Source organism: Sphaeramia orbicularis, chromosome 12 (genome assembly GCF_902148855.1).
Source record: "Sphaeramia orbicularis chromosome 12, fSphaOr1.1, whole genome shotgun sequence".
In the NCBI taxonomy this organism is placed as follows: domain Eukaryota; kingdom Metazoa; phylum Chordata; class Actinopteri; order Kurtiformes; family Apogonidae; genus Sphaeramia; species Sphaeramia orbicularis.
Window position 1 is genome coordinate 58,645,367 of NC_043968.1, and position 15,996 is coordinate 58,661,362.

General features: G+C 36.8%; 2 protein-coding genes across 2 annotated transcripts; one reads left to right on the forward strand and one right to left on the reverse strand.

The window, feature by feature from the left end:
* Positions 1–812: 812 nt before the first annotated feature.
* Positions 813–6,224, reverse strand: hspa14 (heat shock protein 14). The gene is made up of 14 exons (XM_030150712.1): positions 6,117–6,224; positions 5,639–5,719; positions 4,820–4,902; positions 4,677–4,725; positions 4,329–4,434; positions 3,774–3,864; positions 3,586–3,690; positions 3,285–3,446; positions 2,841–2,996; positions 2,280–2,382; positions 1,517–1,729; positions 1,249–1,413; positions 1,057–1,124; positions 813–981 (listed from the first exon to the last, which is right to left on the reverse strand). The coding sequence occupies exons 1-14, from the start codon at positions 6,171–6,173 to the stop codon at positions 903–905; spliced, it is 1,518 nt and encodes a 505-aa protein (XP_030006572.1). The 5' UTR covers positions 6,174–6,224; the 3' UTR covers positions 813–902.
* Positions 6,225–7,614: 1,390 nt separating this feature from the next.
* cdnf (cerebral dopamine neurotrophic factor) lies at positions 7,615–11,965 on the forward strand. Its single transcript, XM_030150714.1, has 4 exons — positions 7,615–7,739; positions 10,253–10,380; positions 11,382–11,523; positions 11,621–11,965. Exons 1-4 carry the CDS (start codon positions 7,667–7,669, stop codon positions 11,791–11,793), a joined length of 516 nt encoding a protein of 171 aa, XP_030006574.1. The 5' UTR covers positions 7,615–7,666; the 3' UTR covers positions 11,794–11,965.
* The last annotated feature ends 4,031 nt before the right edge of the window (positions 11,966–15,996 follow it).

The window sequence follows — 15,996 nt, forward strand, 5'->3', positions numbered from 1 at the left end:
ATATATATTATAAAAGAAAACCCACATCATATTAGGAGTGATAGATTTTTTTATTGCAGAGCTGCCCGAATTTCTTTCTGATGAAAGTAAAAAAAAAAGTCTTGTAAAATTACATTCAATAAAAATGTATTATATTTTACACCAAACTAAAATTCATCTAAGATCTCAGATAAAATTACTTATTAAAGGCTGAGTGTGCAGAAGTGAAATATAATATTCATAGTAATGTTTTCATTGGTGTAAAGTTTTGTTTATTTTGCTCAGAATGAGTTGTTTAAAACTTACAGATGGAGCATTTCTTCTTCATGGTGCAGGTCGTTTTACTAGTTGCTTATTAGTTGCTTAAAAAAGACCAACTCTGTTTCATACCCATTTAACCAAAAATTCCTGCTCAAAGATTTTTTTTTTTTTTTTTTTTACAGTAGTTTTGTTGCAGCAGAGGAAAATTCAGTTATTTACACTCTTAACCATCAGACTCCTAAATATAAATACAAGTTTAATTTCTTTATTTGCAAACATTTTTTGTTAAGGCCTTATTTCTTGGGAACATAAATAAAACAAAACATTTTTTTCCTAAAGGTGGTTTAGGAAGTTTAGTTGAAAGCACAAAGAATTAGAAAATATAAATTACATAATAAATTAGAAATTAGACTTCATCTTTAAAAAAAAAAAAGACAAATATAACCATCTGCAAAGGAGACAAACTGGTGTTGAATTTAATTTTGGCTTTTATCAGAGTACCTATCTTAACCACTCCATGAACAGCTTCTAGTTTCAACATTTTCTTAAAAAAAAAAGACAAGTAAACATAGCACAGTTCCATTTTGTTTATTCAATGACAAATAGAAAAAATAAAAGAACAAAACAGCAGTGTGTGTGGTATCAACTGCAGATGAGCGTCTTTACGATGCAGCCGCTATACTGATGGCCTCTGACCTTCCACTACTCTGTTCTACACAGGACACATGAACAGATCCGTCCCTGCAACACAAAATAATTACATGGACATACTTTCACACAGACGTTATCATGAACTGATGGCAGAACGCTGAATACCTTTTCATGGTCACAGTTGTGTCAATGTCATGGTTTTCTTCTTTTGGCTGCAGATCTCTCAAGATAATCTGTAAAATTAAACACAACACACAATTTGAAGGGCACATATATGACCCAAACTGAACAGAGACAACACCTGCAGGCTTTAGAAGACAGAAATCAGGGGGTATGGGCTGAGGGTGTGTTCCGTACCTTAGCGAGCTTTTCTGGTTCCTCTGTGCCACATTTCTGGTAGATCTCCAGACAAAGGGAGGACAGATCTCCTCCTCCACTCAGGACGTGATGTCTACGAGCCGGGAGAGGAGTCCCAGATGGAAGGAGAACGTTGAACACTGTGGCTCCACATTCATCCACCTCCTAAACAAAAGGAGTTTAGTGCTGAGGAGAACATCTACTAAACTGACTTCAACACCTTTAAATACAGGTGGAACTTGTCATCCAAATTCTACAGACAGAATACCTTCAGTAATATGTCTGCAGCAGAAACATCCACAGTCTCTGACTCTTCCCCATTAAGTCCGTCTTTGCCGACCAACAAGCCAGCTTCCAGGGCCGCTCCCACGGCGATGACCTCATCAGGAGGGGCGGAGCTAAGAAGCTCCACTTCAGGAAACATTTCCTGAATCATCTGCTGGAGACGAGGGATCCTGGCAGAGCCGCCACACAGAACCACCTGAAACGCACACAAGACATTCAATGCTGGAAGATTTCTAGAAGCATCTGTCACACAGACGAGAGCCACATTTACTAAAGCATTGTTGTGTTTTATAATTGCCAGAATTAACTAAGGTCTGGACCAGTCCATTTATGTCTATAAGCACCACTAAGTAAAGCAGAAACTAAATTTAATGTCACATTTTGCACAGAACATTTCACAGTTTAGGATCATGGACAATATCTGCTGTTTTCCTCCATATTACTGATCAAAAATAAAGGACTAGTGTGAAGATTGGCTACAAATCCTAACCAAGGATGGGATTTGATCTTTGAGATTCTTTAATGATTCCCTTCATACTGAGCTTCTCCAAACATAGACCTCACAACTTAAACAGTTAGCTTTGTTTATACCATATAAAATGAGCCTACTGTCTATGACTGGACCTGCATGCAGCTGACTATTTCTATCTCTGTTTTTGGATCTCAGGTTGACACTAATGTGTACTGCATAGTAAATCTGTCCCTACTGTCGCACTTAATCAATATGATGACTTCATATACTGTACCTTGTTAATGTCGTTGGTGGAGAGGCCTGCCTCCTGCAGCAAGGATCTAATTGGCTGGATGCTTTTGTTAAACAGAGCAGAGCAGAGTAGCTCAAACCGAGCTCTGAGGAAACAACAAAGGATGGATGTCAAATTCATAACAATAATTTATTCACCCTGACAGAGAGACATACATACTTCACACTTAACCGAGGAACATAAGTGGACTACGCACAGAGGGCCCATCTACCATAGGGACCCCCCTACTATGTGTTGTGATCATGAAGTGTAAAAAACTCTGTGTGAAGTTACGCTATTGGTGACCAAATATCACCGTGTTTACTTGGTGGTAGAAATAATTTTACAGTTTACCTAAATGACATTAAATCATGTACACTGAAACGTGAGGAGTGAGAGATGTCTGAGTCTAGTCGCAGCTGTCATTTAAGTGCATTTTTCTCTGTATTCATGTGAACCTACACAAAGTTTTGCCTGTATCCTGTAAGGTCTGTTTTTTTAATTAATGATGTTAAACAGTTTTTGTTTATGTTTTATGGTTTCTCTGTCTGAAATCCAGCCTACCTGGAAACATTGCAGTCAAAGTCAATGCCATCATGCAGAGAGTCAACAAAACAGTTGGCAGATCCCAGCGAGGACAGCGAGTGTTTGGCCATGTCTGCACCGTTCATGAGCTTCAGCATCGCCCGAGCGTTGGTGCTCACATCATGTCTGAAGGAGCTGCACAACAAAACAACTAATAAGATGAAGTTGGAGCTGCTTTGTTAAAAACTAGTGTTCCCTTGTTTTTCCTAAAGAAAAACAATGTGACTTACTGATGAGTGATATATGTATATTAATGTGTATTAACTCTATAATAGCATAATGGGATTAACATTTTGGTTGAAAAACTGTCCTCACTTCCCTCCTGTAGAACATTTGAAGGGTATGACTGAAATGTGTGGGAATGACTGCATCATGAAGCAGAAGTACTGACACTATTGAGGGCTTTACATGCAGGGTATTTACCGTTTGAATTCCGTGGCGAGGTGCTGGGCCAGGGCTTGGGTGAAACTCTCTCCTCCGATGCTGTGGTCAGTGTGGGTGTTGAGAACCCGGAACATTCCTCCGTTAACTTGCAGCACTGTCACACTGAGAGACGTTCCACCCAGCTTATAAACCAGGACATGACTGTCAGGAGCAAGAATGGAGGAAACACAAACAGCACAGAGTAAAACAACTGTAACCTCTCTTGAGATAACATGTGGAAGACCCACTGTCAGGAACAGCTGAGCTGAGTGAGCACTGAGGCAGAGGGCAGGTGCTGCACCTTTTCCCTGATGGACAGTCCTGCCCGATGTTGTAGGCCAGCAGAGCAGCAGCTGGTTCATGGATCAGCCTCAGCACGTTGAAACCTGCAGCCTCAGCCGCCTCCCTGCAAAAAACACACACAAACTGTTGGTCTGTATGTTACTGCTTCACAAACCTATAGTCGTCTGAAATAGTGCCATGGCCTACCTGAGGGCATTCTTCTGAGCATGTGCAAACTCAAAAGGCACAGTAATCACTGCATCTGTAACGTCAGAATCCAACGCCGATTGAGCAGTTTCTGTCGGACAAAAAAGAACATTAACCTTTGTTATTCAAACCACAGACAATTTTCTTTTAACCGCTATTGAATTGTTTCATCTGCAATTTTGTTCCCCTGATATTTTACTAAAATTAAGAATGTATGTATTGTGTACTAAAGATAACACTACGTGCAGTTATATTGCAAATATGTAAAGTACTGTACGGAATATAAGTAGCAGATACCCTTATATTTCCTGTTTCTACTCTTCTTTTAAACTGCAATTTCCCCACGGTGGGATCAATAAAGTCATATCTTATTTCATCTTTTCTTATGTGATATGATTGGTTGGTTGTGGTAGGAGCTCAAGTGACCAAATTCTCTACACTCTCTGTTCACTGGTATGTCTCAGATGGCTAAAATTCTCCCAATTTAACTGAGGGCCTTTATTGTTCCTTTAGAATGTGCCTGGGTTTCAGTGTGTGCATTACTGTACAGATTACCTTTCATTTTATGGAAAATAAGTTTAGCAACATCTTCTGGAGCAATATTCTCTGTGTGATCTCCAACTTTGATCTCATAATAAGGCTTGTCTCCTCTGTTGACCACCTGAACAGAACAATGATCCAAATAATGAGCCATTTCAACTTCAACAAGTGCTTTGAAAATCAATACTAAGGACAGAAAATTAGCAAGTACTGTGCACTGTTTGTGACTGAGGACATTTAATTAAAAGTTACAGTAAAATTATTTCAAGTGAGTGATGAAAACTCAATCTTTGTCCTGGAACAATATATCAATAATAACAAAATAATGAATAAAAACAAGAAACCATACTGATAAACACTCACCTGACACTTGGTCTCTACTTTGTGAGCTTGTGTCTCAGGGTCATCAAAGCTGAACATTAACACAGACAAGGTGAAAAATGTATTTTATTTACAGGGAAGTTTGTTATTCTGCTGTAATTTTGCAGCATCAAATAGTAAGTCACCTTCTTCCTAGCACTTGCTTCACTTTTACGACTGTGTTGGTAGCGTTACGGACACGTCCTTGTTTTGCTGCAATCCCTACAATCTGAAAAACAACCAGTCAAACAGTAAGTTTTTGTCTACTCTGAATTTCTCTCTCCCTCCAGAGATGAAAAACAGAAAACTCAGCAAAGACATGAACAACTAGAGCAAGAGCTTCCTTTGCCTGAAACCCGAACAAAGGCTGTTTCATATGAAACTAGAGTAAATGATTGGGGATGAGAGCAAATTATTTATGAAATCCACTGAACATAAGTAACTTCAAAAATTCAAGCTAGTTTCAATTCCATACATAGAGTCAATTATATGACATACAGTCTAGAGGTCATTGAATTGTGATTTCTTTAAAGGCAGAAAAATAACTAATAATGACAATTTAACACCATCAGAGATATTCCAGTGTTGACTATATAACAAATTAGATAACAGCTGAATTCAACATGCAAGTAAAAGCAATAAATTCCAGTCTTTAATAAATCAATCTGTCATCTTGGACATCAATCAGACAAAAATTCTCATCAATGTGGAACTGAACACCCGCCTAAGGGTAATTTTTATATTTAGCTGTTATTTTCCCTTAGAGTCAGTAATTCCAGGTGAGAAGCCCATTAGATACTAGTCATCACCCAATATTGAAGCCTAGTTCTACCAATATTACATATATTCATTTGGATTCACCTGGATCAGTCTGAGCATTGCTAATGAAGGAAAAGCAAATACCACAAAATAAATTCAACCAAGCTTGCCAAAGTAAACATCTACAGGTGAAGCTTCAGTTTTACCTGCTCGGTGTCTCTGTAACCCACCACAGCTGGAGTCACTCTGTCGCCTGCATCATTAGCCACCACATCAGCCCGTCCATCCTGAACATACACACACAGAGGTCCAAGCTGATTTTACACAACATTTAGTGACAACACATCTACCTGAGCTGGTTCTTACTAATGCTTTTAGAACTTTTATTAAAGCTCTGAATATTACAACCTGAATGTCATAAAGCGAATCAGTTTATTTCACAATGCTGTCACAGAACACTACAGGAAACCAGTAGTTTTGTCTGGATTAAGTTTAAAATTGATAAAAGTATTAAAATGTGACAAATGTAGTGGTGACTAAGGAGCTGCCTATGTAACGAACATGGTTCTGTGATTGTACATTGGTTAAAACGCTGTTTTTCCGCGGACTACAGTAGTCTCCCTTTAACATTAAACTGAGGAAGAGTAACAGTTCGTCAAGAGGATTTAACTGGCATCAACTAACCTTAAAAATCGCCACACAAGCACATGTATACCCGAAATGAACTCCAATCGCAGCCATGCTGAAATTAGCCACTGGAAAGGCTACAGGCTACACGCACACAACCGGTTCCGCTTCCGGTTACACAGCTTCCGGTGATACACTTTCAAAACAAAAGCAGAAAGCTCTGAATAAATGGATTTTAAAAATTACAGTGAAAATCATATGGACACTGCAAACCATGTACATTTTAGTGTAGTAAAATACTTACATTCGGATTTGACATTCACAAATGTATAAAACAAATACAACATCATTTGCAGCATAAAAGTTGCTATTATCTGACAAGAATTGTACTTACAACACTTAAGCTAAAACAGCAGGAGCACATGAACTGTATGAAATGTACGTTGTTGACTCAATCATTTTTATTATTATTATTATTATTATTATTATTAGTAGTAGTAGTAGTAGTAGTAGTAGTAGTAGGAGGAGGAGGAGAAGGAGGAGGAGGAGGAGGAGGAGGAGATTTATAATTTATTTCTCTTGGTATTTTAACCCTTTCATGCATAGTGGTCACTACAGTGGACAGTTATTCTACAGCTTTTCTCTCGTATTTTCATGGATTTGGTTGTTTTAGTTCCATATCAGCGTACACAGTGGACACCTATGCATCATCCCATACACTGCAAATCATACCATTACTGTAACTTTGCTGTTCTAAATAAACCTGATCTGCACTAACATGTTTGAGTGTAAAAAAAAAAAAAAAGGTAATTGTGATTAGACTGTGTTTAATAGGTTTTTATTATTATTATTATTATTATTATTATTATTATTATTAATAATAATTTATTTTTTTTTATTTTTTTATGTATTTATTTTTTTAGTTTGGTTGTTTTTTTTGTTTTTTTTTGCATATCATCTCCATGAAGTGAGTAATAACTAATGTTAGAGTATGTTAAAATGTGAGAAAACATCAGATTAGCAGCATTAAAAAAAAATTTATTTCATAGTTCTCACACAGTATATCAATAAATTCATGTTTCTTTGCTTCTAAAATTAAATGCATGATGTCCAGCTGAGTGGACATTTTTTATAACACCATGAAAAATAAGTTAATAAAAAAATTCAATCACTTTTTTTAAGCCTAAAGAGGAAAAAAAAAAAAAAAAACACTTAGGAAAAAAAAATGTTGATCATGGTTCTCATAATTCATATATGAAAGGGTTAAAGTACCTGGCATTTTATTTTATTTTATTTTATCAACACGGAAAATATCATTCTTAATTTAATATAATCTGTACCAGTTGTTATACTTTACACACTAAATTTGCAGCAGAGAAACAAGATCAGTAGTAGTTTACCACTAATGTCCATGTTGTGCTGTTCTTTTTTTCTGTCTAATAACATATTTTCCGTAGTTTTTGTTGAGTTTCGTTGTTTTTGTTGATCTGTACATTAAAATCAGCTGACAAGTGTGTGTGACCCTGCGGTGATATTTGTGTGTCTGCGTTGCAGGAGCTGGTCTGCAGTTACACCCACATCTATAAATATCCACCCAGTGCGGTACCATGTTGGTGTTTTCTCTCGTCATTCTGCTGTTTTTCAGAAGAGCTTCTCCTTCAGCTGCAACCAACTGTGAAGGTTAGACAGCATGGTGTGAATAAAACCTGTTCTCATTGTGTCTCTGAGGTCACACACAGTGAACACAACAGTTTAATCAGAATAAATCACGCCTGTGTGTGTCTGTGGACATTTCTGTGTCAGCACAATCTGCTTTAAACGAGGTGGAGCAGCTTCCATCATGTGCCTAAATAATTTTAGAATGATTAAGCAGACATGACTGAGGAGGTTTTCACCAAGTTTATGACAGACTTGGAGTTTATAGGGCATCATTTTAAGAAAAAAAAAAAAAGATGGATAAAACCGTTTTGAATATTGGGATCAAACTGAGGGAAAATATTACAAGAATGACAAAAAAGTGGGCAATAATGAAATGAAAATGAATACATTTTATTAATAGAAATTATGCAACAAAACGTACCTCAAATACAAAAAGCAGCTGCTGCGTTTGGGTCCGCTGGGAATTTCGACACTTTCTTGCACAGGATTACAGCTTTTCCCGCTGTGATATCACTGCAAATACATGAGCACTTTACAATTGTAATATTACGACTTTATCGGTTATTGCAATGTTAGGCTGTCATTATTTTACCATTATGCCTTTATTCTTGCAATACTACGTCTTCATTGGGATATTGTAATGTCATAACTTTATCACTGAAACATTATGACTTCTTTGTTTTCTTGTCCTCCTGAGACCCAGCAAAACATTTTTGTCCTCTGTAGGGGACAATAAAAATATATATAAATAAATGAATAAATAAATGCTGTTCACTGCAAAGGACATTCCATAAATAACAAAAAAAATGTTTCTGAAAAAACTGATTACTTTCCTGGGTTTTAGGAGGATATTACAATTTTATTACTATTATTATTTATATAGTGTTCATGACTTAAACCTCACAGTAAAGCTGGACAACATGTGACAGTGAAACATTCTAGAAGACGAAGGTTTATGAATGATTATGGATCATTCCTCTACTAAAGTGGGTTTTTTCTAATTGTGTTTCTTAATTGAGCCACATATTTATATCACGTTTTAAATTATGTATTAAACTCATGTCTGTGGTGTAGATATTCTATACTTGTCATCAAAAATCACAAACAACTGGCTATTTTCAGCCTTTTTCTCATTTCATTTTCATATCATTTTATTTTATTTTCCTCATCACCAAATACATGGTATGGAGCACAAACACCATGTCATTAAAAAAAAAAAAAAGAACGATATACATGCAACAATAACAAAATTCACTGAAAAAGAGGTAAAACCTTTTTCAGAAAGGGGCCCAATTTATGTATTGTCTTTGGTTGTTCAGACTGAAGAAGCATTATAAGTATATTCAGTTAAGTTCATATAAGTTTATACATTGATGGATGCTGCGAGTAGTATTTTAGCAAATGGGTGCTTCTATGAAACTGGGTACATTTTTGGTACCTGGCACTTTGCCAGCTTTTTTAGACCCAATAATAAAAGAGAAATGTAGACATATTTCCCCCCAGGATGTATCTAATGATGACCTCAGATAAATGCAAAAAAAAACAAAAAACTTATCTTCTTGCTATGAGCCATCCCAAAATTAATTATTTTTAATCAAATATTGGGGCCAGAAATAGGAGCAAAATTAGGACAATAACAAACCTACCTACTGTAGGTGTCAGTGCATCTGATCTGGAAAACATGGCTGTAAATGGTCTTATACACCACTATAAATAAAGACACTGTTAAATTTGATCATCCTAGTGGTTTTTCTAATCCAGACATGTGGGTTTTTCATGAATTTTCAATCTCATCCCAGGTTTTGTATGTAACTGTGTCCACTGGTGTTACATGCAGAACCTGCCAACACATATAAGTCGCAAATGATTTTGCAACACTGGTCATTTTTGTGAAACACTCTGCCTTGTATAATTAGTTCAGTTCCTAAATATATGTACCTGTGAGAGAATAAAGAGATATTAAACAAAAATAGTAGCTCGTAATTTTCGTGTTCCTCTTGACGTGTTACATACAGATTTTTGTATTAAATATAATGTAAAATAATATAACAATGTGTTTTATCTGAAAAATAGTTTCTCTTTGATCTCAGTAAATATTTATTTTTGAAATAGACCCAAAGTGCTCCCACACTTGCTTCATAACATTAGTCTACATCTGATTTGAATTTTTAGCCAACGTCCTGTTTTTAGGGACCAGTTTCAGAGAAGCACCCAAATATATTTTCCTAAATTCAACAATCTGTACATGAATACATTCAAATAAAACATGGAACTCATCTCCCACAAACCATTACAGCACAAATGACAGACTCTCAGACTTCTCTCCAAACCTTTGTATCATCCGGTGACTTTAGGGATCCTTGTGTTTGTTTCTACATGGTGCAAAGCATGATGGGATATTTACCGCTCAGTCGTACCTGTGTGGAAGTATCTGCATTAGTGATGCTTCTTCACTCTTTTATTCACTCTTTTCCCTCTACTCTGTGTACATGTTTTGCGTGTTGCTGATGAGCTCTAACATTATTTTCCTGCAGTGTGTGTAGGCTTTCTCCAAAAAGTGTATGGCAGCGTCACCTCAGCCCACAGAGATCTGACTCCAGCCCTGGTGGAGGACGAGCTGAGCCGGACCTGTGCTGCTGCTCAGGGGAAGGAGGCGAGGCTGGTGAGGATGCACACACGCACGCGCACACACACACACACACACACACGCACGCACGCACGCACGCACGCACGCACACACACACACACACACACACACACACACACACACACACACACACACGTTCACTGAGAAATAAACCTTAGAAATAAACCCTAAAGCAACTATAACCACCACACATTACATTATACTCAGTACAACAGTGTAAAACAGTGTCCATGGACTATATCCACATGACATTTATCCTCTGTCTGTGAAACTCTGATTCTGCATCATTCAGGAGTACAAGTTAGAATCTGATAAAAACCATGACCATCCCTCTCTGCTTCACACTTTCAATATATTAACAGCAGATTTTGCCTTGTCAATATGTTATTCATCCATAAAATATGTCTCAAAGTGCGTTCAGATTTGAATGATCCATTGTGTTTCAGTTGCTGATCAATAAGAAAGCACAAAAATACCATAGGGTACAGCAGTGAAACACTGGTGTGTAATTGAGGTTTGCAAACTGACCATGACCTGAAAGGAAAGTAATGTGAATATGGTACTCCAGTCAAACATGAGTAGCCATAAAAATGTCCAAAAATGTCATTTAATTTTGAACGAACATTTCTCCGAGTACGGCATAATTGTTTGTCAGCAGCAGCGGTTGTAGTCCATACTGAAAATATGTCCAAACTTCGAGCCAATTACCTACAATGTTCAGATGTTGGTTGTATTAATGAACACCAGTGGTTGAACAGAAACCACTGTCAACAACCTGGAAGTGGTGGGGCATGAAGTGGCTCATTTGCATTTAAAGGGCCAGCGCTCTAAACAACCTTTCTGGTGTCATTACTCAGAAATAGGGTTGAAAATGTACCTGTGGAGTTGAATTAATGAAGAATTCAGACCCAAGCATAGCATTTACAGTTTATGTAGACCACAGGGAAATGTTTTAAAATGAATAATTCCATTGAAAAAAGCAAAATATCACTCCTTTAAACTGTGTGTTTTTCTAGTGTTACTACTTAGGGGCCAGCAGTGATGCAGCAACACGAGTCACATCATCAGTTTCACAGCCTCTGTCCTCTCATGTTCCTGTTGAGAAGGTCTGCCAGCGCCTCAGCAGCAGAGACACACAGATCTGTGAACTGCGATATGGTACTATGTTGTTCAGCTTACACCGTAAAGACTGAACATTTACTCGTGTGTATGATGCCGAACTCAAAATAAACCTGTGATTCAACGTTGTCCGCAGATCCGCAGTTGAGAGATTTAAGCAGCGATGTGCTCAGAAAGATGAGAGTCGTGGAGCTGAGGAACATTCTGGCATCGTGGGGAGAAGAGTGTCGAGGCTGTCTGGAGAAACATGAGTTTGTGAGCCTGATTCAGGAGAAAGCCCCTCTGCACGTACACAGTGTGGAGCTGTGAAGGACAACGCACACGCCAGGGGAATCAGCACAACAAACAATCAGAACTGAATCAGCTGATACAAAGATCAGCGTTGATGACACAGAACAGATGAGCAGACGTGTCCAAATTCCATTTACACAGACTTATTCTAACAGTGCTATGTTTTTCACAATATTAAATTAACCTGTTATATTTCAAGTTTTCTAGGTTGTGATCTTTGATTAATGTCACGGGACTCCAACTAAATTCACAAACTAAACACCTTACTGCAGGGGTGTAAAACTCATTTTCTTCCAGGGGCCACATTCAGCCCAATTTAATCTGAAGTGAGCCGGACCAGTAAAATAATTGTATAATAGCCAATAAATATTAACAACTCTAAATTGTTTTAGTGCAAAAAATAACATTCAGTTATGCCGATATATTTACATTTACAAACTATCCAAAAAAACAGGAGGTGAATAACCTGAAAAATGAAATGTTAAGAAATATAAGTACAATTTTATCAATATTATGCCTCGACTTATCATTTATAGGCTACATGCGCATTGCAGATCAGATCTACGAAGGCACAAAACATTTAGTAACAGGCAAAATATTGTTAAAATTCCACTTAATTTTCTTTAGACATTTCATGTTGTTCATATTTGTTCAGGTTATTTACATTTTATTGATAAAGAATAGTTTCTTAATGTAAATATTTTCATAATTTAATGTTTTTTTGCTCAAAAAATCAAAGAGAAAAAATTGGTGTTGCCATTATATTATTTTTGAGTGTGATGCCCTAATTTGCACTTTGGAAATTCATCCTGCGGGCTGGTTTTGGTCCCCGGGCCGCATGTTTGACACCTGTGCCTTACTGCCTAAATTAATTTACAATTATATAAAAAAATATTTGTGTTGTTGCTGTCAAATAGATACTAAATTAAGTGGAGATTGTTCATTTGAATATAGCACATTCAATATCCACGGAGCAAATTAGTGACATTAGGCGTAATTGTCATAATAGTAATCAAACAATCTTTCCAATCTCAGGTATGTAAATTATTTTACTGATGCGACTATCGATCAGTTCCTCCAGTCAACAATCCAAACAAAACAAAAATGATTAAAAAATCAGTCGAATGTCACAAAATTAATAACACCATTACCGAAACAGGGCTTTGACATTGAGCCGTGAACGTCAGGGATCATAAATAACCAGCTAACATATTATGTACATTCACAAAGAGCATTGAACTGCACCTCATTACAAAAACAGTGGAATATTGAGATGAATTTGCAGCATTAGTCTACAAAGGGTTAAGTGATTGGATGTACATAAGCCAGTCATTATGAGGGAGAGAGGACGTTTTCATCTATTTATAAAGTGAATATTTTGTGTTTGTTCTTTTTCATATAAACATGTCAATCAGCTCTAACATTATAACCACTCAAAAATCTGAATCACATACAAGGAATCTGGCTTCGGTTTTTACAATACTCACGACATACAGTTCCGACATGAACCCAGACAACATGTGGACCTAGACACAATATAGACAAACCGTCCACTACAGACAGAGACAACAATAGGTTGAGATTTACAGTGGATTTATAATGTAATATGTACAGAGTGCAGATTGGAGTTTTTATACAGTGAGTGGGTGTGTGGGTCTGGTCTATTAAGAATATGTGTTTATGTATATATTATTTACAGGTGGGTTTTTACATTGTGATATGTACAGAAAGTGCAAATTGAAGTATTTATACAGTGAGTGGATATGTACAGGAGTACAGTCTGTAAAAATATATGTTTATGTATATATATGAATTATTGTAGTGCAAACAGAGTTTTTACATAGTGCAAATTAGTCAGTTTTATAAAGAGTGCAAAATATACGTTTGTGAGTTGGTGAATTGGAGTTGGGGGTATTGACACTGGATGGGTCATGAAGTGTGAAGTGTTCATCAGAGTGACGGCCTGGGGGAAAAACTGTTCTTGTGTCTGGCTGTTTTGGCGTACAGTGCTCTGTATCAGCTGCCGGACGGAAGAAGTTCAACAGGTTGTGACCGGGGTGTGAGGGGTCCACAGCGATATTTCCTGCCTGTTTCCTGATTTGGTAAAACAGACAAAAAAACTGGAGCAAAGCCCCGAGGCGTCCATACGTGGCGCCATCTTGGATCATCTTCATCAAAAGCGGTATTCATTTTGATTATCTCGATTTAAGGTGACCTGTCAGTGGGTGGAATGTATTGGGCAGCAAGTAAACATTTAGCCCTCGAAGTGGATGTGTTAGCAACAGTAATATGGGCAGTATGGATCTGAGCAACTTTGACAAAGGAGAAACTATGATGTCAAACCACTGGGTCAGATTATCTGCAGATCTTGTTGTTCATGTAAAGTGGTTAGGACCGACCAAAACTATCTAAAGAACAACAACCGGATCTCAATGAATGGATCATTTATGGGATCAGACCATTATTACCACCTGTCTAATGTTGTGTAGGTTTCCCTTTTTCCACTAAACCAGCTCTGACCCGAGGTCTAGACTCCACCAGACCTCTGAAGGTCTGCTTTGGAAGCTGGACCAAGACCTTAGCAGCAGATCCCTGAAGTCCCGGAAGTAGAGAGGTGGACCTCCATGGATCTGATTTATTTGTCCAACACCTCCCACAGATGCTCAACAGTCCTGATACTGGGATGTCCTTCCTTAGTTCACTTTCAGTCAGTACTAACCACTGCAGACCAGGAACACCCAACAAGACCTGCAGCTGTGGAGATGTTCTGACCCAGTCATCATCATTACAGTATGGACCTGGTCAAAGTCACTCTGCTCATTATGTTGACCATTTTTCTGCTTCCAACACATCAGCTTCAAGGACTAAATGTTCACATGCTGCCTCATATATCCAACCCAGAGAAAGGTCCTACTGAAGTGAAATAAATAATACTGTTACCACATCTCCTGTCAGTGGTCAGAATCTTATCCAGAGTCTATATCAGTGTTCTGTATACAGGTCAAAACAGCATAAGGACTTAATGCAAAAAAAAAAAAAAAAAACAACTCATCCACATCCACCCAAATCTGACTGTCACAGGAAAGACTTGATTTGATATTTGATGAAATTATCAGCTCACCGTTAACACTATTGATTACACTAGTCTACTTTTTTTTTTTTTTTTTTAGAAATTACCTGCTTCAGAGATTAAATGTGCTAAATGTTACATATGTTAATAAGGTTAACTGGAAAACAAATGACCAAAGTGCTGGTTTGCTGATGTTTTCAAGGTATATGATAAAGTGTTATTATACATATATATTGGTATATGTACATTAATACAATAAATTTATAAATGTTCCACTAGATAGAACCTGTAAAGTGAATGTATTCTAATGTGCAGACAGTGTTTTGAAGTAGATCTGGTAGCTCTGAGACAAATATTCCTTTTGAGTCAAACCCATTTTATCATTAATTCTCAGATTTCACATTTTGACCCAAGACTGTATCTTGGAAACTTCAGCCAACCAGCATTTATGACTGGATTTTTCTTTATCGGTGACTCACACATGGTTAAATTTCACTAATTTTATTCTGGTAGCATTTTACTTGTGGACCAGTATTACATACACAGAATACTGAACCCGCGAGGCTTAAAAGAATTATTCAAATACTGAGTTGTGAAATTTCAACCGTTTTGTTGCAGAAACATGAGTGCATTGGTTTGAGTTACCTATTCATGTAAAATAGTTTAATTTGTTGTTTAAAAAAAGACAACTATTTCTAATCATTAACACTGTTTGGTTTCTTGTATTTAAAAGAAATCCACAATTATAATTGTTTATGATAATAAACAATAAAAAGTATAATTGTAATAATATATATAGCATAATAATCTATGTAATAATATATATTTTAAATATTTGATAGACACTAGCACTGTTGATTAATGCTATGATGAATCAATGTAAAGGAGCTATCCACAGCATAAAGAACCTGTAAAGTGAATGTATTATAATGTCCAGACATTGTTTTGAAGTAGATTTTGTTGCTCTGAGACAAACGTTCCTTTAGAGTAAAAGTAGCATTAATTTTCAGTTTCACATTTTGACCTGAAACTTCTTCCTGAAACTTGAGCCAACCTGTACTTTTGACTTGTTTGACTCAAATTAGGTAAAGTCTACTTTTATTCTGGAAGTATTTTACTTGTAGACCAGTTTTATTAATTGGAAAAGATAC

Excerpts from the sequence above, each read along its gene's own strand:
- hspa14 (XM_030150712.1), bottom strand. The coding sequence starts at position 6,173 with ATGGCTGCGATTGGAGTTCATTTCGGGTATACATGTGCTTGTGTGGCG. Across the intron at positions 2,383-2,840 it reads TTTGACTGCAATGTTTCCAG|AGCTCGGTTTGAGCTACTCT; the intron begins GTAGGCTGGATT and ends TTGTTTCCTCAG. Across the intron at positions 1,730-2,279 it reads CCACCAACGACATTAACAAG|GTGGTTCTGTGTGGCGGCTC; the intron begins GTACAGTATATG and ends TGTGCGTTTCAG.
- cdnf (XM_030150714.1), top strand. The coding sequence starts at position 7,667 with ATGTTGGTGTTTTCTCTCGTCATTCTGCTGTTTTTCAGAAGAGCTTCT. Across the intron at positions 7,740-10,252 it reads AGCTGCAACCAACTGTGAAG|TGTGTGTAGGCTTTCTCCAA; the intron begins GTTAGACAGCAT and ends ATTTTCCTGCAG. Across the intron at positions 10,381-11,381 it reads AGGGGAAGGAGGCGAGGCTG|TGTTACTACTTAGGGGCCAG; the intron begins GTGAGGATGCAC and ends GTGTTTTTCTAG.